Genomic DNA, 25,913 nt, shown 5'->3' on the forward strand with positions numbered 1-25,913 from the left:
ATGCCAGATGTAGGTGATGGGGAGGAAGGCAGCAAATCACACTGCCACGTGTGTACCTATGCAACAATTTTGCATGTTCTTCACATGTACCCCAAAACCTAAAATGCAATAAAGTAAATAAATGGGGGAAAAAAAAGAAGGACTATAGCTTATCTAAAAAGACATCTGTAGATCCTCTTAAATATTAAACATCAACACAAAACTCAGCACCCATTAAAAGATGAATCTACCACAGCAAAGTAGCTTCTGACCAAGAAAGCTAAGATGAATCACCATTGGAACACTGTCACAAAATGTCCCCATTTTAATAGTTTGGGGGGCAAATATGGTGACCTCTCCACAGATACCCAAAAGGCATTTGATAAAATTACACATCCACTCCTGACAATGAAATTCTTTTTTGTTTATGTTTTCTTTTGAGACAGGGTCTGGCTTTGTCACCCAGGCTGGAGTGCAATGGTGTGATCACAGCTCACTGCAACCTCCACCTCCTGGGCCCAAGAGATCCTTCCCCCTCAGCCTCCTGAGTAGCTGGGACTACAGGTGCATGCCATCATGGTTGGCTAATTTTTAATTATTTTTGTAGAGACAAGCTCTCCCTCTATTGCCCAGGCTGGTCTTGAGCTCAAGCGATCCTTGGGCTCAAGCAATCTTCCCACCTGGCTCACTCAAAGTTCTGGGGTTGCAGGCGTAAGCCACTGCACCTTGTCTGAAAACTCTTAATAAAGTAAGAATAATGAATAGTTCATCATATCTTCAATGAAAAGCCAGCATGGTATTTAATGGTGAAACACTAGAAATTGTCCCAAATCGGTAAGAAATATGTCATGTCTCTGGGGCCAAGACTCAGGTTCCTCAAGCAGTGCCTTATCTAGGTCTGGTAGAGTCCAGAAGAGCCACCTGCTATCCTTGGTGGCCCAAGACCCCATCACAGGGACCCTTCTCCAAATTGGGAACAGCCACAGACCTGGGGCCTTCAGTGTGGAAAGTGCTGGGATTACAGGCCTATGAGCCACTGCACCTGGCCTGAAAACACTTAATAAACCAGGAACAATGAATAGTTCATCACTTCTTCAGTCAAAAGCCAGCATGATGTTTGGGACTAGAAATTGTCCCAAATCTATAAGAAACATGTCATGTCTATCATTCCATTAATATTTATCATTGCTCTGTGGCGCCAGCAAATGTAATGAAGTAATGAAGTAAGAGTAAGAAAGAAGATGAAATGAAAACACAGAATCCCATCTGTTACAGATGAAATGATGGTATGCAGGGGAAGCCCAAGAGGATAAACTGAGCAACTGTTAAAAGCAAGATGAAGTCAGAAGGTGGACAGTGGCAAAATTAATATGTAGAAGACATAGCCTTCATATGGACAAAGAGCTACCAGCTAGAACATGTAATGAAAGAAAATATCCTATTTCCAATAGCCACAAGAAGATAAAATACCCAGGAATGACCCAACCTGAAAGTGAAGACCCAGCTGAAGAAAACATCAAAATGTTTCTGAGGAACAGGAACAGAAGGAGAGACATAACCTGTTCTTGGCTAGAGTGACTATATTTCAGGATGTAAATGCTCTCTATATTAATCCACAAAAACTTAATTTGATTTCAAGAAAATCGCAAAAGAATCTGGGAAGGGGAAGGAAGTAACAAGCTGACTCTAAGTTTCATATGAAAAAAAGTATACAAGAATATCAAGAAAATTCTAAAAAAAGAGCAGTGAGAAGGACCAAGCCCTACTAGTTATTAACATAAAATATAAAGCTCAGTAATTCAAACAGCGTGACTCTGGCATATAAATAGACCCTTTCCTGGAACAGAAAAAAGTCCAGAAATAGACCTGTATACATATGGAAATTGGCTTTACGGCAAAGGTAGCCTTTCATGTTGAGAGAAAGATTGATTATTCAACAAATGGCACTGTGGGACATTTGGGTTGCATTCTGAAAAAAAAAAAAAAAATAGTTGTTTCATACCTTATCCCGTACTCCAAAACAACTTCCAGATGGATCAAAGATATATCAAAACCATGAGAGAATTTTTAAAATAACCCTGAAATGAGAATAGCCTTTTAAAATATAACACATGAGCCTAGAAATCAGAGAAAAGCTTGATCATTTTAACAATGTACATTTTTAAAACTTTCTCCATGGCAAAAGACTATAAATAAAGCTTAATGACGATTGAATCTAAGGAAAATATTATATACTACAATAGAATACAATGGGCTAAGTTCCTTAATCTATAAAAAGCTCTTAAAATCATTAGGAAAAAGACCAACAACCCAACAGAAAATGGGGTAAAGAACATGGATGGAGCTGAAAGCCACAATCCTAAGCAAACTAATGCAGGAACAGAAAACAAAACACTGCATTTTCTCACTTATAAGTGGGAGCTAAATATTGAGTACACATGGACACAAGAAAGGAATCACAGGGGCTGCACAAAGAACAGAACATCAGTCACAGGGGCCTACTTGAAGGTGGAGGGAGAGGATCGAAAAACTGCCTATCAAGTACTGTGCTTAGTACTGAGTGACAAAATAATCTGTACACCAAACTGCCATGACACACAATTTACCTGTATGACAAACCTGCACATGTACCCCTGAACCTAAAGTAAAAGTCTAAATAAATAAATAAAACCTACCTGGTGGCAGATGGTGCGGCTAGTAAGAAAAATAGATGCTTAAAAAAAGGAAAATGGGGCAAAGGATATGGATAGTATTTTTGTCTTTTGTTTTAAAAGGCTTTTAAACAGAGGTGGGACTAGGATGAGACAAAAAAAAAATCAAAAGAGGTACTCACATTTTGTGTTGTGCAAATGGAGGGTCAGCACCCAAGAGTGAGCATGCTCTTAATTTTTTGCACCTTGGAAACCTCCCTTGCTTCAAGTGTTAGTTTTCTATTGCTGTATTAAGAAATTACCATGAGTTCAGTGGCTTAAAAGAACATATGTATGATTTCACAGTTTCTGTGGGTCAGGAGTCTATTACACTTTTGCTAGGTTTTCTGCTCAGGGTCTTCCCAGGCTACAATCAAGGTATGGACCAGGGCCATCCCAATCTAGCTCAGGGTCCTCTCCTAAGCTATTCAGATTGCCAGCTGATACCATTCCTTGCAGTTGGAGGACTGAGGTCCTCAGGGTTGCCAGGGTCCTCCTAGAGGTCTCCTCTCCCCATGGTTAGTTCATAATGTGGCTGTTTACTTTTTTCCTTGAGGCCAGAAGAAGACTGTCTCTGGGGCTTCACCTTCTTTAAAGATTAGGTCAGGCCCACCCAGGATAAGCTCCAATTTGCTTAACTCAAAGTTAACTGATTAGTAGGCTAATCGCTGGAGTAATATTTCTTCATATTTGAAACTGGCCCAGTTTTCCAACCAGCTGGATGCCCACAGAACTGAAGCTTAAGAAACTTACGTTTGTACAATGAAATGTATCCGCTGCTTGTCGACCCACTCCTCTTCCTTACCCTCTCAAATTCCTGCTTTCCACCATGTGGTTACAATGACGCTAGACCACCTGCTGCCTGTTGACCAATTCCTCTTCCTTGTGCCTCCTGTTTTCCTTCCTAGCTATATAAACTCTTAACTTTGGTCACGGAGGAAGGATGGATTTGAGGTTTGGTGCTCTCTCTGGCTAGCATCACCTGTAGAATAATAAAGCCTTCAGCTGGGTGTGGTGACTCACACCTGTAATCCCAGCACTTTGGGAGGCTGAGGAGGGCAGATCACCTGAGGTCGGGAGTTTGAGATCAGCCTGACCAACATGGAGAAACCCCGTCTCTACCAAAAAATACAAAATTAGCCAGTGTGGTGATGCACACCTGTAACCCCAGCTACTCAGGGGGCTGAGGCAGGAGAATCACTTAAACCCGGGAGGCGGAGGTTGCAGTGAGCCGAGATGGCACCATTGCACTCCAGCCTAGGCAACAAGAGCAAAACTCCATCTCAAATAATAATAGTAATAATAAAGCCTTCTCTGGCAACACTTGTCTCAATGACTGGCTTTCTGTGAGGCAAGCAATGGGTGTAGACTGAAACCCTGGTGTTCAGTAAGAAAGTTTGGTTCCCTGATCAGGAACGCCTTGCTTGTGGTTAGCTGCCACACGCTGGGAGAGTTTCAGAAGCCCTCCTAACCTGCTGCCTGACTGTATTTTGCATTCCTGATTGTATAGGAAGATTTTGAAAGTTGATATGTGCATCTAGACAAGTGAGTGGCTTTTGCGGGTACCAGACAGTAGGATTGGTTCCTCTCAATTTGGGAGCTGAAGAATTTCCATTTGCAGGTTGAACAAGCCCAACTGACGGAGAGAGGAGAGCATCCTGATTGTTTCCGTTTGGAAACTCTTGGGGCTTGGTGGCTTTGCAACAGTTGAACTGTATTTTAGTGAGTATGTGTGTGTGTGTGTGTGTGTGTGTGTGTGTGTGTGTGCATGTTTTGATGTATTTACATATGTATTGCGTCCACCAAATTGGCTTATAAATACAAGAATGCTCATAAATAAGTCCAAGTTTTTCAAGTCTATGTGACCTAAATAAATGTTAAACAAATTGGCTCTGTGATTATTGGTAAAATAAAAATAGAAATGGCTTTGGGATTGTCAGCATACACTTTTGATTGGGTTTTATATTTGCCTCTGTTAGATATTTTGAGGTGTCAAGGTTTAGCACAGAAGGTTATAAAACTATAATAAACCCAGCCACAGCAAAATGATCTTTGTGTGAATTTTTTTCAGCCTTGGCCCTCAGAATGAGAGCAGACCTGAACCCCACCCACAGCTTGCAGCCCAGCTCAATTGAACCCAACTGACCCACAGATCCTGGAACAAGAATAAAGAGCTGGCGTTTTAAAGCACTGAGTTTTGGGGAGGTTTGTTACACAGTGTTATTTCAGCAATCACTAACTAATACTGAGTGTTATATGGGACTTGTGAAGCATAGTTACGCTTTATGGGGTGTATAAGAGATGTGTATGTGTACAGCGCTTGTGCTTTGTGCCTAAGTAAATGGGATGTGGTGATGTACACAGAAAAACAAGGGTTTATAAAGGATAAAACCAAACAAAGGAGCAAGCAGACCTACCCCAGAGTAAGCTGTATGCAGTTTGTACCAAGACCCGGGTCAGAAGGTTCCCGTGAAGGAAAACCCACATTCTATAGCCCTGCCTCTCTCTGACTTGCCAGTGGTTTCTAGGAAGTTGGCGTTAGTCAGACGGAGGGTATTTGACTTGACTGGCATTCAGCAAACCAGGGGAGAGGTGGCATGAGCCCAGCGGAGTCATGTTTGCCCACACAACCAACCTGTGTGTGCCTTGGCTACAGAGACTTGTCCCCACAGCAGGGCTTGGCAGCTGAGGAAGAGTCCCACACTACAACCCTGGAAGGTGAACAGAGGGCCTCTGTGTGGAGCATACAGCAGCTGTGAGAACATCAGCTGGACTCAGAGATCGAGGCCCCAGGACATCTCTGCAAGCATCCTCTTTTCCTGCCCATGTTCATGGCCAACCGAATCACTCTGTGATTTGGTGAGCTCTAGAGTCAGACCATCCAGGCTGCTTCTCAGTCTACCAGCTGCCACCTTGGGCAAGCAAACTAATTTCTCTGGGCCTCAATTTCTCAACTTTAAAATAGGATTGAGTGTAGTATCTCACGCGTAGATTGCCATCAAGACTGGAGGAGTTAATCCCTGTAACATGGGATGGTTCCTGGTTATTACTGAATGTGTGTCATCCACCAGGCACTGTACCAAGTACATTACATAAATGACCTTGCATCCAGAAACCATTCGTGATCAGTGTTATTATCTGATAAAGGTCCCCAGAGGACAGACCAGAATTCAACTGAAAGCAGTTTAGTGAGTTTTGTGAGCTAACTCCAAAAAACACGAGTGGGGAAGAGAGACAGCAATTACCACTGTGGCTGACTGGGCTCCAATCCTGCTAGATTAACTGAGAAGTGTGTAGAATATGCTTACATGGCATCTGTACACCTACTCTCCTCAGTCACAATTAGAGGCTGCTCCTGGAGGCAGCATGACCAACCTTCCTGGTTTCCCCATGACTGTGACAGCTTCAGCACTGAAAGTCCTAGGATCTGGGAAACCCCTCCTTCCCAACCTGCATGGCTGGTCACGTTACTTGGAGGATACTCATTCCCCAGCACTTCCAGTGCAGCAAGCAGAGCAAGCCTGCAGATGCAGGTGCCAGCAACCAGGAGCTACTGTGCACTAAATGGTCAGGCTCAAGGGGGTGTGGTTGGGATGCACAACCCCATTTTGGTGTGAGAAAAGTAGAGCTGAGAGAAGCTAGGTAACCTGCCCAGGGTTACACAGTGGGAAGTGGCCTGGGGCTGGGGACGGGGTGGTCTGATGCCAAGGCCCATGCTCTTGACCATCAGGATCCATAACTCCTCCTTCCACAAAGCAGCCATAGGGACATAGATTGGAGGACCTGGGAGGATGACAGGAGATCAGCTAGTCCCATGACTGGAAACAAAGTTATCTGCAGGTAGACTGGGGTAACATTCAAGAGGCCTGGAGGACAGTAGGTGAGTGTCAGACAATAAAGAGGTAGTGTCTGTGGCCAAAAGGAGAGTATGGCAGCCTCCAAAGCGGGCAGCAGATGCTCAGCTCAGGCCATGTCCTGCTGTGTGGGAATGAAGGACCCGTATTACTAAACCATCCAATTTTTCAAGGGAAGCTGGATTTTTATGGTAAATCTCTGAAGTATTACATATTATCTAAGAATTTTCTAAAATACATTATAAACCCAATGCCATGTGGATGAAACACAGCATATTGGATATTGGTCCACTCACCTCTACGGGTAACCCTAAGGGCTGACATTGAGGACCCTGTTCTTCAACAGGGGTCTCTACAGAAATGGGGGCTGGTTCCATGTGCATTTGGTGCACACACCCGCCCTCACTGAGCTTTATCCATTTTTTCTTGTCTTTGTTTCTGTCTGGCCATGTTTCCATGCCTGTGTATCCATGACTGACATCCAGCTCATGTGCACCGGAACAACCACACTGGTTTTTAACAGGTCAGTTAGTAAATAGCAGGTGCCTGTAGTCCCCCAGTCAGCCCGCGTGCCCTGACAGCCCAACCCTTTCCCTGGGATTCCCACATACCCCTCTATCCAACAACTCCAGGGTTAACTCCTGGTAGGTCAGGGACCTCAGCTAGCGCAGTTCCTTCTGTTTCTTCAGCGCCCAGGCATTCTCCCTTTCGCTCTTTCTCTCCCATTCTCTCTGTCACTATCTCCATCTTTCCCTCTCTCATAAAAATTATACACCATCTTGAATCCTTGTTGATTCAAAGATGTAAAGTTATAAACAGTGGTGTGCTGGTAAATGTTCAACAATCAGCTCTCCAGGAGTAGAGGGGAGTCCTGATTTGTAGCATTTGCTGCTTTCCGTGGTGTAAATAGATATTCACACCCTGACGGATTTCAAGCCACCAACATGCCCAAATGTGGAGTTGTCAGGAGATGTGCAGTGGCACACCATTGGCTACCATTTATTATATAGACATGAAGGACATAAATAACTGCAAAAGCACAGACAATAGTAAAAAATAGTAAAATAATTAAGAAATAATGCATTCTGAGTAGTTATTGCCTTCGTTTCTAATATAATTTATTGTTTGTACAACTTAAATTTTTGATAATGCCTGTGTTACACAACTAGGTCACAAGTTTCCTGAAAATTTTAGCCATCAGCTCTTGTGAGCTGATGAGCTGGCTCTAGTAACCACTGGATAAATTAACAGAGGCAGGAAAATTACAAAAACAGGTGCTTGGTGGTAAAAAAAACCAGGACTCAGGGGAGAGTGGACATCCAACCTCAGGTGGCCAGTTCAGGCCTCTCCACCCAGGACCCCCACCTCCGCAGCTCTCTACCCCTGCTGCCTAACCCTACCTACCTGCAACAGGAAGTCGAAGAGTGCCAGGCGTGCCCACTCCGCATGGTGGATGCCCAGGCATGAGGCCTGGCCTGGCCAGCTGCAACCATGTGCCAGCAGGGCCTGGTACTGCAGCCAGCCCAAGGCCAGAGAGTTCTGGTCCTCATCCGGGTCACCCAGGTGCTGCACATCGGGGGCCCACCAGATGACAGGCCTTGTGCCACCATCTGTGTAGCGGTAGGGCAGGAGGGGGCTGTGGAAGCGGCGGGCCACAGCAGGCAGGCTCCTGCGCAGCCCCAGCACACGATCTACATGGAAGGATAGGACCTCAGGCAGGTCCCCAGGCCTCTTGATCAGGCCACAGAGCCCTTGGGAGCAGAGTTGGCTGAGACTGGGAGGGGACACGTCCTGAAGGGCACCCTCAGCAGAGAAGCCAACCTGTAGCACCTGCCCATGGGCGGGGACCCTGGCTTTGCCCACCACCTCCCCCTGAGCCAACAGTCGAAGCATCTGCACATCGTGTTCTGTCAGCCATGGGGGAACCTGCCCACCAGTCCTTGAGCTGCTCAACAGCCCTGGGGTCTCAGTGCCACACCATACTGACCCTTGCAGCTCCCCAACAGAGCCAGGCCACTGAGGAGCCCCTGAGGCCAAGGTGGGATCCTCTTCTTGTCGTCCACCAGTCAAGGCTCTGTTCTCAGTTCCCATCAGATCCCTGCCTTCCACTCTATGGGGCCAGAGTGTCAGCACAGCAGTAGTTCTCCAAGCTGGTGAAGCTGCCACATCGCTCCCTGCGAGTGGATCAACCAGGGCGACCATCTCACTCTGCGTCTCCTGGGTGGGACTGCCATGCCGGGGGTGGCCCAGGTCTTTGGCTCCTGGATCTCTGACCTCATCCTCCCTCAGGAGCACAACATGCTGAGTACTGAGTCTTGGATGTCCTGTCCAAGTAATGTCCCTCCTGACCCTCCCTGGATGCCTGAGGTCCCCTCCTGGGGACTCTCTGCTTCTGTCCACTCTCGCTCTGTGGCCTTGCTCCTCAGCACAGACCAAGATGGAGTTCCTAGGCAAAGCACGACCTCTCCAGAAGCCCATGTTTCTTGCCTGCTGCCTCCGGCTGGAGCTCAAAGCCTGCCAGATATGGGTTGCAGGGGTGCCAGTTACCCCCTGAGGCTCCGTGGGACCAGGGTCTGGGCTGGCGCCTGGATGCTGTGGGGGAAAGTGGGTGACAGCCATCGCAGACAGGGTCATCAAGAGGCAGAATGCCATCACTGGCCGCCTCTTGCCACGCAGCCTTTTCCAGAGACAAGATGCCTGGGGGACAGGGCAGAAAAAAATCTTGAGACCTGGGAAGACATCAGCTCAATCCATAAAACAATAAGGATGATAAGCAAAGGAGACTCCCAGTTCATGAGAGACTGAGAAGAGCACAGCTCAGGTGGAGAGACAGCTGGCTGCCTTCCAGAGAGGAAATGGGCAACTCCAGCCAACTGCACTCCTGCTTCCAAGCCTGGCTTGCTTTTCCTTGTAGGGTAGCCTCTGCCGAGGCCTGCAGACCCATGCTCTTCTGCCCTATTCTCCCTTTGGATAAACTGCCATTACAACACTGTCACCAGGCGCCATAAGAGGCTTTTCTCACATCTGTCCCCATCACCAAGAGCTGGCCTTCTCTTTTCATCTCCATGTGATCCCGTGGGCCCGTTCTGGCAGATCTCTTGGTGTCCCCACACACATGCCCTTACACTTTTCCAGGGCACATTGCCACCCAGTTAGAGATGACTTTGCCAACCCCCTTAGCAACAGGGCATGACCACGTGACCAAGTTCCTGATTATGGCATAAGAGGCAACCACTTTTGCCAGCCCCACATGCTTAAAAGGAGTTTGGCCACCCTGACCTTTCTCTCTCATCCTCCCTTGCGAGGTGCACACAGACATGGCAGCAACAGCTCTGCACGTAGGGGAAGTGATTTCTCAACACAGCAGCATTAGTATCACCTGGGGACTTGTCAGAAATGCAAATTCTTGGGGACCCACCCCAGAATTACTGAATCAGAAACAGGGGCTGGGCAGCCTGTGTTTTAAGAAGTTCTATGGGTAATTCTGATGCCGGTGCTCTAGGGCATCATGAGCCACAAGAGGGAAGGAGCATGGTGTCTGGAGCAGTGCAAACCACTGCAGTTGGGAGTCTCTGCATCTGTGAGCCTTTATGTGACAGACCTACAGGCAGAGCCCTGGTACATAATGGGAATCAACAGATATGTGCCTGACAAAATGAATGGAAAATCTAGTCCAGGTCACAAAAACGCTCCCCAAATTAGTTTGCTTATTAAATCCACCAGATATTCCTTAGAAATATTTGATGCTATGTGCAGTGCGAGGCAATTTGCTGGAATGCACAGAAAAGGCACATGGATAAACAGAATTTTAAAGGTGTCAAAGAAACAATGCCCACAAAACAAACCAGATTCCACTTTTTTCCCCTGCATGTGCTTGCTTTTCTGAAAAGCTCCCCTGTGAGTGTTAAAACGGGATTATCTGGGATCTGCATTGGACATGAAGGTGAATAGCCTTCAACAATAGCCCCCTGCTTTCTCTCAAAACTGCCACCTCTATCCCCCACAATCCACCCCAGCCATATCTGTCCAGGGATCCCAACCTATGACCTAAGCTGATGGGACCATCCTGGACCCTGACCCATGCTGGGCCAACAGAGCCTCACCCCCAACTCCACTCCTGGGAGCATGGGCTTGTGATAAATCAGCAAGGCTGACTTGTCCTGCTCATGAAATAGAGAGCAGGGCCCCATTGCCACCCAGCCAAAGATGATATCAGTGGGCCATACTCTGTTGAGAGCCAGTCTGCAAGGCGAGAGAAGGAAACAGTCGCACAGACAAACCAGAGATGAAAACAGGAAGGAGTGCCTTCCCCGGCTTCCTGCACTGCAGTTCCAGTTCTGAACCTGGCCCAGGAACCGCAGCAGCCACTGCCTGGGGCTCCTTGGAGCTGAGCAGCATCCACATACCTATTCTCCCTCTACAATTTAGCTGTGGATCATGGGTGCTCCTGCTACATGCAGCCAAAAAGGCCTAATTAGGATCATCTCTGAGTTCCCTTCCCTCTGCCATTAAAAGAGCCTTTGCTGACCGGGTGCAGTGGCTCATGCTTATAATCCCAGCACTTTGGGAGGCTGAGGCAGGTGGATCACTTGAGTTTGAGACCAGCCTGGCCAACATGGCAAAAGCATGTCTCTATTAAAAATACAAAAATTCGCCAGGCATGGTTGTGCATGCCTGTAATCCTAGCTACTGCAAAGAATCACTTAACCCCGGCAGGAGACCCAGGAAGCTGAGGTTGCAGTAAGCCAAAATCGCACCATTACACTACAGCCTGGGGGACAGCAGCAAAATTCCATCTCAAAAAAAAAAAAAAGCCTTTCCTCCCCTCCTTCAGTATCCGTTTGACCTTCTCCTTCCTTCCAACCACGGGGCCTAGAGGAATGCTGCCCCTCGTGAATTTCCTAGTTTATCCATGTTTTCATTCCCTTCTAAGCCAGTGGCAGTTTCTGCAGGAACCGAACACATTTGTCAGCACCATGAACATCAGAAAATAATCAAAAGGAAGTGGGCAAACTCAGTTACAGCCCAGCTATAAAAAGTGCCCATGGCTGCCTCCTACCTCTAGTTCCTCCACACTAGTTCTCCCCCTGTTCTACCCTCTTCTGCCTTCTGGACATGAGGCCAGCATCTCCCTCTTAACGCCTCCATGAATGGTGCACTGATGTCTCTTGGCCCCACTTTTGCCAAACACCTCAGCCTCAGGGAGCCTGTGTGTGGTGGTGGAAGGAGCACTGGACAGAGGTCAGCAGGCTGAAGTGTGTGGGGCCACATGACCCCACTCTCTGGACCAGCTTCCTCATCTACAAGGGGTTGGGTTGGATGATATAGCCTTTGAGGCCTCACTTCCCCCAATACCCAGTGATTCTAGCTCTTGGTGGACAGTGGAGGTGGACTCAGCTGTGGGCTCCCCTGAACCTCCTTCTGCCCATGACAGGCACCTGTAGCAGAGCAAAACTGCACAAGAGGACCCACATGCCACCATTGCCCAGTAAGAGTATATGGGTCCTTGAAGGGTGGCTTTCAGAGAAGAGGGTTGAAATGAGGGTTTTCTGCCACTGCCCAGTCACCACCAGGACACCCAATCACCCACCTTGGCCTGAACAGTGAGACCATGATAACCAAAGCCTCCCTTGCAGCTCTGAGCTGATTCCCCAGGACCCAGTGGGACACACCAATAAAGGGTGACTCAGGGCCAAAGGACACCTTCCATCCACCTGAAGCTGCTGCTGGAGGGACCACTTACGCTAACCTTCCCTCCCTCATACCTGGAGGGGAGGAGATAGGAGAGAAAATCCCCTTGGCCTCTGGCACTTAGGTGCTAAAACATCTTCCCACTCACCTGACACCCCAGGCATCCATGCTTCTGTGAAGAAGCCAGCAGGTGAGCCTGTGTCCCAGGGCCACAAATCCCCTGCTTGGACACCCTTATTAAGTTGGGGACCAGCAAACTAATAAACAGTAGGGAAAACAGGTGAGGGCAGGCTTCTGATATCCCCCCTCCCCCAACTTCAGCAGGGCCTCCAGGACCACAGGGCAGGGAGACAAAGTCTAGAGAATATTTTCCTTGTCAGTTGTATGGTCCTCTAGACAATCTGTGCTCCCCAAACCTGGATTGCATCTTTAATCTCTTGCCTGTTTACCAGAGATAGGATGGAACAATGGTTCTTAAACTTGCTCCAGGGTTTCCTTCACGTTCTACCATGGGGTAGGGGGTTGGAGATGACTCTGTATGCTCTGCACTCGCCACTCTCACTCCACACACCCATGTGCACATACACTTCCACCAAGACAGCTCTGTGTTCTTTCATTAGGTAGGTTTAGCTTATTTACATTACTTGATATGCTATGCATGTTTAGTCTTAGTTCTGTCATAATATTTTACAGCACACTTTCTGTATTGCAAACCAAAATAAAATTCCAAGCCCCCTGACCATTTGAATGGACCCCTCCTTTCAGCCAAGGGCATTCCAAAGTTAACCTGAAAAACTGGTGTAGGCCATGATGGGAAGAGGAAGCCAGACAAGCCTCATCATGCCCTCCTTCCTTTTGAAATGTAGGCCCAGATGACCAGCACTGACATCAACACATACCTTAAGACTGATAGAACAGCCTCTTTATGTCTGATAAGAAGCATCTACAATCTGTTCCCTGAAGCCAGCTACCTAGAGGCTCCAACTACATGATAAACCCTTGGTCTCCACAAGCTCTTATCTTAACCCAGATATGCCTTTCTATTGATTCCAAGTCTTTAGACAATAACTTAGCTCTTTCAACCAATTGCCAATCAGAAAATCTTTGAATCTACCTATGACCTAGAAGCCCCTGCTTCCAGTTGCCCTTCCTTTCTGGACCCAAACAATGTACACCTTAAATGTATTGATTGATGTCTTATGTCTCCCTAAAATGTATAAAACAAAGTCGTAGTGTGATAACCTGCTCTCAGGATCTCCTGGGGCTGTGTCACTGGCCATTGGTCACTCATATTTGGCTCAGAATAAATCTCTTCAAATATTTTACAGCTTGATATTTTCACCAACAATATTTATAATATTTGAAGCTTTGTACTATGTTTTCTTTCACTCACTTTTATTTGTCTTTTGCTGTATATTTCTTATAATATTTAGGAAATTTTGATTTGGGTCCTAATGATTGTATGCCCTTAGTTGACTGGTTCTTTAGACTGTAACTCTTAATCCCGTAAAAAGAACAACATTAAAATTATTTTCTCTTCCCCCTCCCTTTCCTCTACCATTCAGTTTTCATCATCTTTTTAATGTTTGTCTTTGTACGATTAAATATGTTTACATTTCTAAATATTTCTCAGCTTTAAATAATATTCTTTAGTTGCCTGCTATTATTAATGAAATAAACAGCATGTTAATTCTTTCCTCCACCTTTTGCCTTCATCCCCTTTCCAATTGTTTATATTTGTGTCATTTCTGCATTGGTACACTAGCAAGCATATACATTCAATTCCCTCACTCTAATAGACACATCTGTGCAGGTCTTAGTTATTCAGTTAAATATATTCTATGCACACACCTGTCCCCTTAGCCACAGTTTCCCATTATTTCTTGGTTGACTGAAGTTCACATGGAACAATGTTCTCTGATTTCTTGCATGTTCCAACTGTTTTCTACAGCATTCATATGTGAAGTAAAGTTGCTTAGACAAAATATTTGGCTCACAGTTTCTTTCTTTGAATAGCTTATGGGTTCTGCTCCACTGTTTCATAACATTAAGGGAAATCTAAGATTAAACTGATTTGTTAGCCTGCCTGGCTGCCCTAAGAATTCTTTATTTTTCTTTCACATCCAGTAACATTCCTAGGATCTATCAGTGTTGACTGTTTCAGGTCAGCTTTTCTTGGCATGCAGTATGCCCTATTAGAAAAGGTAGACACAAGTCTTTTTATTTCCTCAGAATTTTCTTGAACTAATTATTAAATATTTGTTCAATTCCATGACTTTATTTTTACTTTCTTCTTTAGGCTCTTTATTATATATATGTTGGATCTCCTTTATCTGCCTTATACCTTCTCTTTAATCCTATTTTCATTTCTTTTTGTTCACTGCTCTTGTTTTTATACTCTATTTGACTTACTGTGTTTTATTTATTTATTCACTATTTCTGTTAGTTTCTACTTTTCCTTACTTCTTTTCAGCTCATATTTCATGTCTTTCCATCTTACCATTTTTTCTTGAATTCTTGCGTTTCTGCTTTGTGGTATTTCTTCACAGAGGGCATATTAAGTTTTAAAAATTCATTGCGATAAGATTGCTCAAAATTCCACTGTTTCCAGGTAATATTTTCAGGTGATCAGCCCTCAACTGTTAAGAAACATTGCTGTTCTTTGTCCCCTTTTTTAGCACAGTGTCTCTGTATAGATACTGGGTTCTTTTTACTGTATGAGTTGGAGCAGTCAATTGAAAGAGGTTCCTGTTGAACCCAGTGGAATTTGAAATCAGCTGGTTTTCATAATGCAGATACTCTCTTCTTCTGATCTACCCCATGGTCAGGCTGCATCCTGCAAATACGGCTTGTTAGCATGGCTCTTTATGTATCACAGTGTCCTCTGCTTTTCTAATCCCAATAGTCCAGCTGAATCCTCTGAGCCACTAAACTTGCCCCCATCCCATTTCCACACCCTCTTTTGCAGACAAGGGGTAGGGGGATGATGATTCTGCTCCTCAGGTGTGTCACTCACCTTCAGGTATATTTCACTGGTACTTTCTGAAATCTGCCAACTTAGGCTCCCTCTTCTACTCTTTCTTACTTCTTACAATGCTGCTTCCATATGAAACTGGCTGCTTCTTACACTGTTTCCAAATATTTTGGTGACTGCCTCCTAATTTAGCTGAAAAAGGAATTTGCATTTTGTCTTCCACTTTCTTTGTTGCTTTCTGCTGGTTTCCAGGATAAGGTGAGGATGCAGAGTTTATGCTGCCATGCATAAACTCCATAGCAGCAGTCCTCAATGGCACATTTTTAAGAAGAAAGAAGCATGCCCTTACCAAATGTAGTGACTAACCGGCCCTCAGAGCAACCGCCTTTTTCCAACTTCTGTGCTCAGGAGCCACAGCACCCAAGCAGCCCTGAGAATTCCAAGAATTTTGCTCCCTCTACACATTTGCACAAGATCTATTCACCAGCTTTGTATGAATTGAGTTGATCACTCCAGGCTGATCACTTAGCAGCATCCCTCTGGAAAGACTACCCTTGAAGCCCTTTGGATTGACATGGACCAGGCAGTGAGGTGATCCACCTATCCCAGTTAGACTTCTAAGAGTCAAGGAGAGAGGCAGGGACCACAAGGTCACCTACCAGTTCTTCACTTTATAATTTATTCACCTTCTCATCCCCTCCCTTATACATTATCCTCCTTCTGTTTCCAATCTGGTTAAAAGGTAGCACCATCCACCCAGATACCCAAGCCAGAAATCTGGGCCTGACCTTCATTCCGCCTTTCCTCTGCCTCATACATCTAAGTCTTGCAAATTTTTCCTCCTAAACATCTCTTGAATCAGTCCATTTCTCATTAGACCCTCTGTGACTGAGCCCAGGCACCCTCTTCCTTACCAGGACACCTGCAATAGCCCCCTTTGCTCCCACTCCTGCTCCTCTGCAGGCCACTTGCCACAAACTGGATCATAACCTTCAAAGTTTCTTTAGAGAACATCTAAATGCCAGAAGTGCTCTAGCCATCCTAAACTTCTTTCAATTCTGGACAGTGCCAGACCCACTGTCTCCAGACCTTTACACCTGTTGATCCTTCTGCCTGGAATAGTCCCCTCCTCCCTGTTTTCATTGCTTAGGTCTCAGCTTAGACACCACCTCCCCCAGGAAGTCTTCCCCTGAGACTCCTCAATGAATTGCTCGCTGTGTGCTCCCATAACACACTCTTCCTCCCCAAGCACACCCCTTTTCACTCTGTACTAGACTTGACCATTTAATGTCTGTCTCTCAATGGATGGGTTGATCCCTGAAGGCAGGATATGGGCTCACAATTGCATCTCCAGACTAATCATGGTGGCTGGCACATGAGAAGCTCTCTGCAAAATGAGCTGTCAGATAAGAGAGGTTATCAGGGAGGTGGAAACACTGTTCCCCGGCCTGTGACACTGCAAGTCTGCTAGTGAAGAGGGCTCCTCCAATCTCCAAGGCTCTTTTCTGTTTGGAATGCCAGCCAGCGCCACCAGCCACCCAACACAGCAGATGTTTTTTGTGCCCCATTATTTTAAAATGTACCCAGAATTTGTCTCAAGCAGGTATGGTAAGACACATAGACACAAAAATGATTGCCATGAAATAAGTTTTTGTTATACTCACAGTCTCCTAGAAACAGGAGGCACGGCATGACACACAGGAACACACAGGGCTGCGGGAGCTGAGATGCGCAGGCAAAGAGAGAGAGAGAGCAAATGCAGCTGCAGCCTTTACTGTGGTTTTCACAGTACCGAATGAGCAAAGAAAGTTAAGCAAACTGAAATTGAATGATTTCAGCGGGTCTGGGCTACAGGTGATAGGGCAGAGGACAGACAGAAACCTAATAAAATAAGGTGGGTGATACAGACTCAAAATTGGTTGGTTTGCACATGAAAGGTGTGCTCAAAGGCCAGTTGGTTACTCTCCTTAAGAATTAGCTAGCCCTGGGAGGGGCAGTCCTTCCCTAAGTCCACAAGGCACCAGACACCAGAGCATCAAAAAAAAAAACAGAAAATAAGAGAATACAGTGAACACACCAATGTTATGTCCCCAAAGCTGGACTCCAGCTGCCCCCACAGCAGGCAATCTTCCTGCGCACTGCCAGTCCCAAGGACCTGATCACTCCCGCTTTCTTGCCTGCTGTGCCAGGAAGCTCAGGGTGATACCTCTGGTGACAGCCCTCAACCAATAGGGGACAAAAGTCAGTCCCCTTTTGGTGAGGGAGGTACTCTAACCTCCATCGTGAGAGGCATTCAGTATGGTTGCAACTAAGGGTGTTCAGTAGGACTGAGCCTCTTTTCTATAAAACAAATGATGCCTTGCCATCCCCTAAGATACCTTTATCTGATGATTTTTCTGAAGTGAGATCCTAAATTTCTGTCCCAATTAGATATGTTTTTAATTTGGTCTCTATTGCTATTTTTAAAAACACACAGGTACTACATGCATAGATAGGCACTGTTAAAAACCCACATAATACCAAAAAAGTCACAGCAAAATCGAACATCTCCTTCCTCTCCCCAGAGGGAGCCACAGTTAGCAATTAGGGTGTGCATCTTCTCAGGCTGTGGCTTTTCTTTGCATTGTAACATATGCGTATGTTACAGAGTATTCATTTCCTGTAGCTGCCATAACAGATTACCACTGACTTGCTGGCTTAAAACAGCATAAATATATTCTCTCACAGTTCTGGAGGCCACAAGTTCCACATCAGTTTCACTGGGTCAAAATCCAGGTGTCAGCTGGGCCAGGCTACCTCCAAAGGCTCCTTGCCTCTTGCAGCTTTTGGTGGCTGTCGGCATTCCTTGTCTTGTAGTCGCATCACTCCTGTCTCTGCCTCCACGGTCTCCTCTTTTCTCTGTGTCAAATCTCCCTCTGCCTCTTCCTTACATGCATATTTGTGATGGCATTTAGGGTCCACCTGGGTAATCAGGATAAGTTCCCCATCTCAAGATCCTAAATCAGATCTGCAAAGATTCTTTTTCTAAATAAGGTAACACGCACAGCATTTGGGGGTAATTTTTACTACACGTGGTAATTATTTTCAGCATAAAGGAGATGACTATGCCAAAACTGGCTTTGATTGACATAAGAGGCTCTGAAGTTTTTCCCCATCTCTCCATATAGAGGTGCTTTACTCTTTTTAACTGCTGCATAATATTTCACAGTGGAAATGTGCCATGATTTCTTCATCCATTCTTCAACAGAAGGATATTTAGATCATTTGTTTTACTGTAACAAACAATATTGCATTGAGCATCCAATACATGCAGCTCTTGGAAAGAATCTAAATATTTCTTTAAATCTAAATATTTCTTTAAAAAAAACCACAAGCGTGGGCCAGGAGGAGTCCACCTGGGCAGTGAGAAAGTTCTCATTGTCTGCTGAAGTTGCTTCCAAAGATAACCAGGATGGAAGAGATGCCAAGAGAGGAAGCTGTTGGGCCCCACTTCTTCTCATTGCCCTTACCCTTTCTTCATATATAAGTTACTATCCCCTTTAATTCTCACAACAACCTAGAGAAATAGGAATTATATAATTTCTATCCTACAGCTGAGAAAACAGAAAGGTCCAGAGTGCTAATGTGTGCCCAGGGCCACATAGCTGGCAAGAATACCAACATTTTAAATTAACACTAAAAGGGGAAATGGCCATGGACAATTTGGCTTGTTTTTTTCTTCTTTCTTCTAAGATAAAAAATGTGTTGAATTCCTAAAGTATTGGATATCACTAGGGAAAAACAAATCATCTTTTAAAAATGTTTCAAGAAGACAGCCTGTTTTGATCCTTCTTCAGCCTCACTTGGCTTCAGAAAACCTGGGGAAAGTTGGCAGTTCTGCAGTTGGGCAGACAGAAAGGTTCAAAATGGCCATGAGCAGATGTCCCAGGCAGGGCCACCCAAGTAAAGCTTTGGGAAAAGAAAAGCAGCTTTGATCAGACTGGAAAAAAACATCATCTGAAGAGGAATATTCATCTGAATAATAAAGAGTATATTAGAGAAAACAAGAAAGGGGAATGATGCACACTCTGCTAGAAAGTTTGCCAGGGAGATTCAAACTGACCCTGTCACTGCAGACATGCTGGGGGGCAGCCACACCTCTTCCCCTCAATTCTAGCCATCCAAGTTACACACCCTGTCTTTTCTTCCCTGCAATGATCATGGCAGGCGGGAAGGAGAAATGGAGTTACCTTCACTGTCTGGTTCTATAGCTACCCTATTTCTCCTTCCCCATCAAGCCCCACCTCCCACCCCTTCACCAATACTCCTCCTTAATTCCTCAGAGAAGATGCCCATGAGCCTAACCGTCCTATCCACCCACAGTTGCAGAGAAGGAGCAATGAAAACAGCAGCAGGTAGCCAGAGAAATAGACGCAGAGGTTTGGGGGAAGACATCTCTGAGTTCTGCTTCTGCCCTTCTGAGCTGTGTTGCAATAGGCAAGTCACACAACCTCTCTGCCTCTTTTTCTCAGCTATAAAATGCGGAGAATTAGATATCTTTTCCCTCCAGGAGTTGGCACAAGAAATAAATGAGTCAAAGTATATAAAAGGCCCACTACATGGTTGGGTATATTTACATGAGTGGTGGGATCAGGGATTTTCTGTCCCCACTTCTGGATACAGACTACCTTTCAGGAATCTGAAAATACTCCTCTTCCTAGGTTTTGGCTCACTGTAAAAGTCAAAGGAAAAGTGGGGATATTTGGGAGCGTAACTGAAGGTAGAGGCAGAAAGAGAAGCTCTTTCCTTGTAAAACCACAAGTGTGGGCCAGGAGGAGTCCACTGGGCAGTGAGAAAGTTCTCATTGTCTGCTGAAGCTGCTTCCAAAGATAACCAGGATGGAACAGGAAAGAATGTCTTCGCCTTTTAAAATCACATGGGAAAGTGAGAAGGGTAAGCATGGGAGCCAGAAGGGAGGTATGTCAAGGGAGTTAATGGAGAAGACTGAGACTCCGACAAGAGCAGGGTTTTTGCTGCCTAGCAGTTGTGGGAAGGGAAGCCAGGAGAGTTCTGCCTGAAGGAACCCAGCCCACTGAGAAGCTGGGGAACTGTACAAGGCAGGGGACAGGAGCCACCTCCAAACTCCCTGCCATCGCCTCCACAAGGGTGAAAACAGCTCTCAACCAGGAAGTGCAGCTCTCAACCATGAAGTTCTAACCATCAAGGGCAGTGTCCTTAATGGCATTATTTGTCCACAATTCTTCCCACCTTGCCATAGTTGCACTGCAGATGCAGTCTAGTTCCCTGCCTACTCTCTTTGGCCTTGGCCATGTGACTTGTTTCACTACTGGGATGTGAGTGGATGTAACATATACCATGTCCTACTGGAGGCTTTAAATGTGCTGTGTGGTTTGGCTTGCCTCTTTGCAAATATGTCCTCACAGTGAGAAGAGCTTGCCCCAGGTAAAGCACCTGGAGCAAACCTGAACTCAGCCTTCAGCCTAGAGCCAACGCAGCCATGCTCAGTGGGCCCAGCCTACCCAACTCCTATAACCAAAATAAAGGCATATGTTTTGGTTAGCTGTTGAGACTGTGAGGCTGTTGGTTATGCAGCATTATTACAGCAAACCCCAATGAATGCACATATTTGGTGGCAACTCTTGGTCTCAATGTGTGCCCTTGGTCAGATAACAGGAAGGCAGATTAGCAATGAAGCCTAGCACCCCTCCCTCAGTTAAAAAGAGTGTGGTACTGTTTCTACAAATAGGGCTTAGGCTGTAATGAGGATGATGGTGCAACCCAGTCACAGATGTATCTCTTGAACCAGTTTCCCCACTAAGATGGTATGGAGGGAGCCTTCTGTCAAATGGAGGCCTTTTAAGAGCTTTTCTGAAAAGGTTTAATACAAATGAACTTTGCACAGAGACAGCTTGAGAAACAGGGACACTTGTTGGAAAGGACTGTGTGCTTATAGTTTATAGTTTGTACTGTAATAGGCAGCAGGAGATTTTCCTCATTTCTATAAGGAAAGGAATGCTATTCTTTGAGGAAATCAAGTCAAGATCTTTCCTGATAGTCTGGCACTAGAGCTTTACTGCCCCCCCCCCAGACTGCACCACTCTGTACCCTGACACCTCCACTGCTTACAAATATGACTGCACTCGGCTGGCTGCCCAGGGACCAGCTGGCAGAGACAGAGGCTAAGTCATCTTTCTTCAACTACCAGACATCAAAAAAGGATGACAAAAATCTGCTCCTCCACCAAACTGCCATGGACGATAGACGATAGGATAACGCGCTGGGCAGGAAGATGGAGAGAAGACAGAGGTCATGTGTTCTTCTCCCTATCCAAACAGACAAAATCACAAAGTACTTGTAAAGTGCTTTCTTAAGGGTTTTTCTGAGTGGGAGAATGGGTAGAGGGAAGTCATATGATGGGGGGGGGTGTGTGTGATAAAAACTGAATTTGGGTCTGGCTCTGTAGTCATCACTAAAGGTGTGACAACCCCTTAGTTTCTGTTCCCCAAACTTTGCCCCCTTCTAAACAGCCACCCCGCCTGATTCATCACTACTTAGACTCTAAGTGAAACTGGCAAAGATTTGGGAATTTGGAGTTTCTGTTCCATTTCTTAAAGCACAGTTTGTCATAACAAAACTATGGCTGAGGTGAAAGGGAATACATGAGCAGACTGTCAGAGGGCTAGATTAAAACCACATGTCCCAGTCCTAGGAGGAACCCAGCGGGCACCCTTGCTTTCCTTGACTTCCCAAAGTCAGACCCCAGGCAGGAAGAGCTGAACCGGCTTCTGGGGCAAAGGCAGCAGGCACAGCCTCCCTCTCCAGTCAGATCTGCTGGGTTCTGGGAGGCTGGGCTGTTTGCTCCACTGTGGTCAGAATAATAGGCAGCCTGTCTCCAAAGCTACCACCAGGCCAGGCTCCCTTGCTCAGCTCCAACCGAGGGCTTTGATTTTTCCTTCCACATCACCAACTTAAAGACAAGAGGAGACTTTTGCCTCTGTAATTTCTGGCTCAGCCAATTCCAGGAAAAAGAAAGAAAACCAAAGGAATGATAACTAACATTGATTCAGCATTCGCCGTGTGCCTGAGACTGCTTGAAAACCTTACTTCTAATTTAATCCTCACTCCCGACTTGTGAGATATGTACTACTGTTATCATCCTTATTTTACAGGTGAGGAAAAGAATGCATAAAGAATCAGAGAGGCCCAAGGCTCACACCACTGGCAAGGGCAGCACCTGGATATGAACCCAGGCAGTCTGGATTCAGAGCTAGCTGACCTAGTTGCTGTGCCACCCTAGGAAGAAGCTGCCACCTAAGGCCCCTGCTCCAGCCCTGATTCCAAAAGACTACAGTAGGTCTTAGGGGTGGGCCTTGTCTCAAAGGAGGCTTATCTGTTCAGGACTGATCAGTTTATCCATAAAGTGAGGCTTGAATGAGGTCAAAGGCAGGTTGCAACCTTTTCGTATTAGGACAAATTGAGGATAAATAAAAATGTTTTCAGGCTGAATGTTTTTCATTCAAAATGAAAACAGCTTTGTTATGTCTCTTGTCCTCTTTTATTCTTTATTCGAGAAATAGAGGAATATCAATGAGAAAATGCCACCATTTGATACACTCCAAACCGGGCGTATTTGAGAGGCAGCATCAGAGGCAGCTTTCTAATAATCTGTTACCTCAAGTTAGTCTAGGGCTTGATATTGAAACCAGGCAGGTTCTATGCCTCCTGCTCATCCCGGAACCAGATGGTGCCCCAGTTCCATGTCAAGAATTCTCCAGACTATCAGCCAGGAAATTGAAAACATCTAATTTATGAGGGGATATAGCAGATCCCAATAAAAATGACCACTTACTGAGCACATACCATGTGCCAGGAGCGCTCAAAACCCTACAACAAATGTGCTAATATGATAACGTTACAATGGTAGAAATTCAGATTAGTGGCAGGCAAGATTTAAGTTTTTCCGGTAGCCCATGTACTTTTCACTTCACACACAATGATGAGGGAAGAATCCAGAGTCTTGAGATAAAGATGGGAATATAGGGAGGTGCTAAGCATGGGAAAGAAACATGGAATTTTGCTGCAATTTTTGCTGTCTCGTTCAACAACTTCTTGTAACTTCACAGCCCTTCCATGGTACTAAATAACAGCCACTTTCTGTGACCTCAAAAAAAGCCCTTCCTGTGACTTCACACAGCACTTCCTTTGACATCACACAGCCCCTTCCTGTGACTTCACATGGCCACCTCCTGTGGCTTCACACTGTCTCTACCTGTGACCTCACATTGCCCCTTCCTGTGGCCTCACACAGCCTCTTCCTGTGGCTTCACACAGCCCCTTTCTGTGACTTCCCACTTCCCCTCCCTGTGATTTCACACAGCCCTGTTCCTTCCTGTGACATCCCACTGCCCCTTCCTGTGGCCTCACATGGTCTCTTCCTGTGCCTTCACAGCCTTTCTGTGACTTCCCACTGCCCTTTCCTGTGGCCTCACATGGCCCCTTCCAGTGTCTTCACACTGCCCCTTTCTGACTTCACACTGCCCCTTCCTGTAAATTCTAACTGCCCCATCCTGTGACTTCACACCATTTCTTCCTGGGACTTCACACTGCTCCTTCCTGTGGCTTCACACTGCTCCTTCCTGTGGCTTCACAAAGCCCCTTCCTTTGGCCTCACACAGACCCTCCCTGCCTGTGGCTTCACACTGCGCTTCCCTATGTCTTCACACTGTTCCTTCCCGTGACATCACACTGCCCCTTTCTGTGACTTCACAGCCTCTTCCTGTGACTTCCCACTGCCCCTTCCTGTGACTTCACACAGCCTCGTCCTGTGGCCTTACACTGCTCCTTCCAGGTGAGGAGTATCTTCACATTGGCCATTTCTGACTTCATACTATCCCTTCCTGTAACTTCATACTGCCCCTTCCTGTGACTTCACACCATCCTTTCCTGAGACTTCACACAGCCTCTTCCTGTGACTTCACAGTGCCCCTTTCTGTGGCTTCACACTGCCCCTTCCTGTGACTTCCCACTGCCCCTTCCTTTGATTTCCCCTACCCCTTCCTGGAGCCTCACACAGCCCCTGCCTGTGTCCTCACAAGGCCCCCTCCTGTGACCTCACACTGCCCCTTCCTATGGCTTCACACTACCTCTTCCTGTGACTTCACACTACCCTTCCTGTTACATCCCACTGCCCCTTCCCTGGCTTCACACTGCCTCTTCCTGTAAACTCACACTGCCACTTCCTGTGACCTCACACAGCCCTTTTCTGTGACCTCACACAGCCCCTTCATATGACTTCACATAGCCCCATCCAGTGGCTTCAGACAGCTCCTTCCTGGGACTTCATACTGCCCCTTCCTGTGACTTCCACTGCCCCTTACTGTAGCTTCACATTCCTCTCCCTGTGATGTCACATTGACCTTTCCTGTGACTTCCTACTGCCCATTCCTGAGCCTCACACTGCCCCTTACTGTGACTTCACACTGACCCTAACTGACTTCCCACAGCCCCGCCCTGTGGCTTCACACAGCTCCTTCCTGTGACTTTCCATTGCCCTTTCCAGTGGCTTCACATTGATCCTTCCTTTGTCTTCACACTGCCCACCCTGTGACTTCACACTGCTTCTCCCTGTGACATCACACAGCCCCTTCGCACTACCACTTCCTGTGACTTCCCACTGACCCTTGTTATGACTTCCTAGTGCCCTCCATGTGGCTTCACACTGTCCCTTCATGTGGCTTCACACTGCCCTATGACTTCACACTGCCCCTTCCTATGACTTCACATTTCCCCCTCCTATGACTTTACACTGCCACTTCCTGTGACTTCACACTGTCCATTACTATGACTTCATACAGCCCCTTCCTGTGGCTTCACACTTCCCCAGCCTTCTGGCTTCAGACTGTCCCTTTCTGTGACTTCACACTGCCCTTTCTATGGCTTCACACTGCCCCTTCTTATGACTTCACACTGCCACTTCCTGCAACTTCACATAGTCACTTCCTGTGACTTCACACTATCCATTACTATGGCTTTCCACAGCCCCTTTCTGCAACCTCACATTGCCACTTCTGGTGACCTCACACAGCCCCTTCCAGTGGCTCCACACAGCCCCTCATTGTGACTTCCCACTGCCCCGTACTGCAGCTTCAAGCAGCCCCTTCCTACGACTTCCCAATGTCCCTTCCTCTGGCTCCACAATGCCCCTCCTTTGGCCTCACGTTGCCCTCCCTGTGGCTTCATACTGCCTCTTCCTGTGATGTCACACTACCCCTTCTTTGACTTCACATGGTTTCTTCTATTGACTTCACATTGGCCCTTCCTGTGACTTCAAAAATCTCCTCCTGTTACTTCACATCACCCCTTCCTGTGACTTCCCTCTGCCCCTCCCTGTGACTTCCCACTGACTGTTCCTGTGATTTCCCATGTCCCTTCCTGTGGTATCATACACCCCCTTCCTGTGACTCTACACCAGCCCCTTCATATGGCTTCACACTGCTTCTTCCCATGGCCTCACAAAGCCCTTTTCTGTCACATCACATAACCTCTTCCTGTGGCCTCACTGCCCCTTCCTGTGACTTCACACTGCCCCTTCCTGTGGCCTCACACAGCCCCTTTCATGTGACTTCACACTGCCCCTTCCTGTGACTTCACACTGCCCCTTCCTGTGGCCTCACATAGCCCCTTCCTGTGACTTCCCTCTTCCCTTTCTGTGGCTTCACACAGCCC

At 46.4% G+C, this 25,913-nt stretch overlaps 1 protein-coding gene across 9 annotated transcripts in view; it reads right to left on the minus strand.

The window, feature by feature from the left end:
- The window catches only part of GASK1A (golgi associated kinase 1A), a 90,259-nt gene that overhangs the window by 32,201 nt on the left and 32,145 nt on the right, over positions 1-25,913 (minus strand). For 6 of the 9 annotated variants that reach the window (XR_005197841.1, XR_005197836.1, XR_005197826.1 and 3 more), the window contains exon 2: positions 7,928-9,220. Coding sequence is in view for 4 of the 9 variants with exons in the window: in XM_017522579.2 (XP_017378068.1) it covers positions 7,928-9,220 (1,293 nt within the window). In the remaining 5 variants the exon portion in view is untranslated. Of the gene's footprint in view, positions 1-7,927; positions 9,221-14,648; positions 15,051-15,230; positions 16,787-16,852; positions 17,921-23,048; positions 23,054-25,913 lie in introns of those variants that run through there. The other 3 variants (XM_017522621.2, XM_017522586.1, XM_017522634.2) reach the window with 3 other exon arrangements.

The sequence above is a fragment of the Cebus imitator genome, unplaced genomic scaffold (genome assembly GCF_001604975.1).
Source record: "Cebus imitator isolate Cc_AM_T3 unplaced genomic scaffold, Cebus_imitator-1.0 Scaffold0, whole genome shotgun sequence".
Lineage (NCBI taxonomy): Eukaryota > Metazoa > Chordata > Mammalia > Primates > Cebidae > Cebus > Cebus imitator.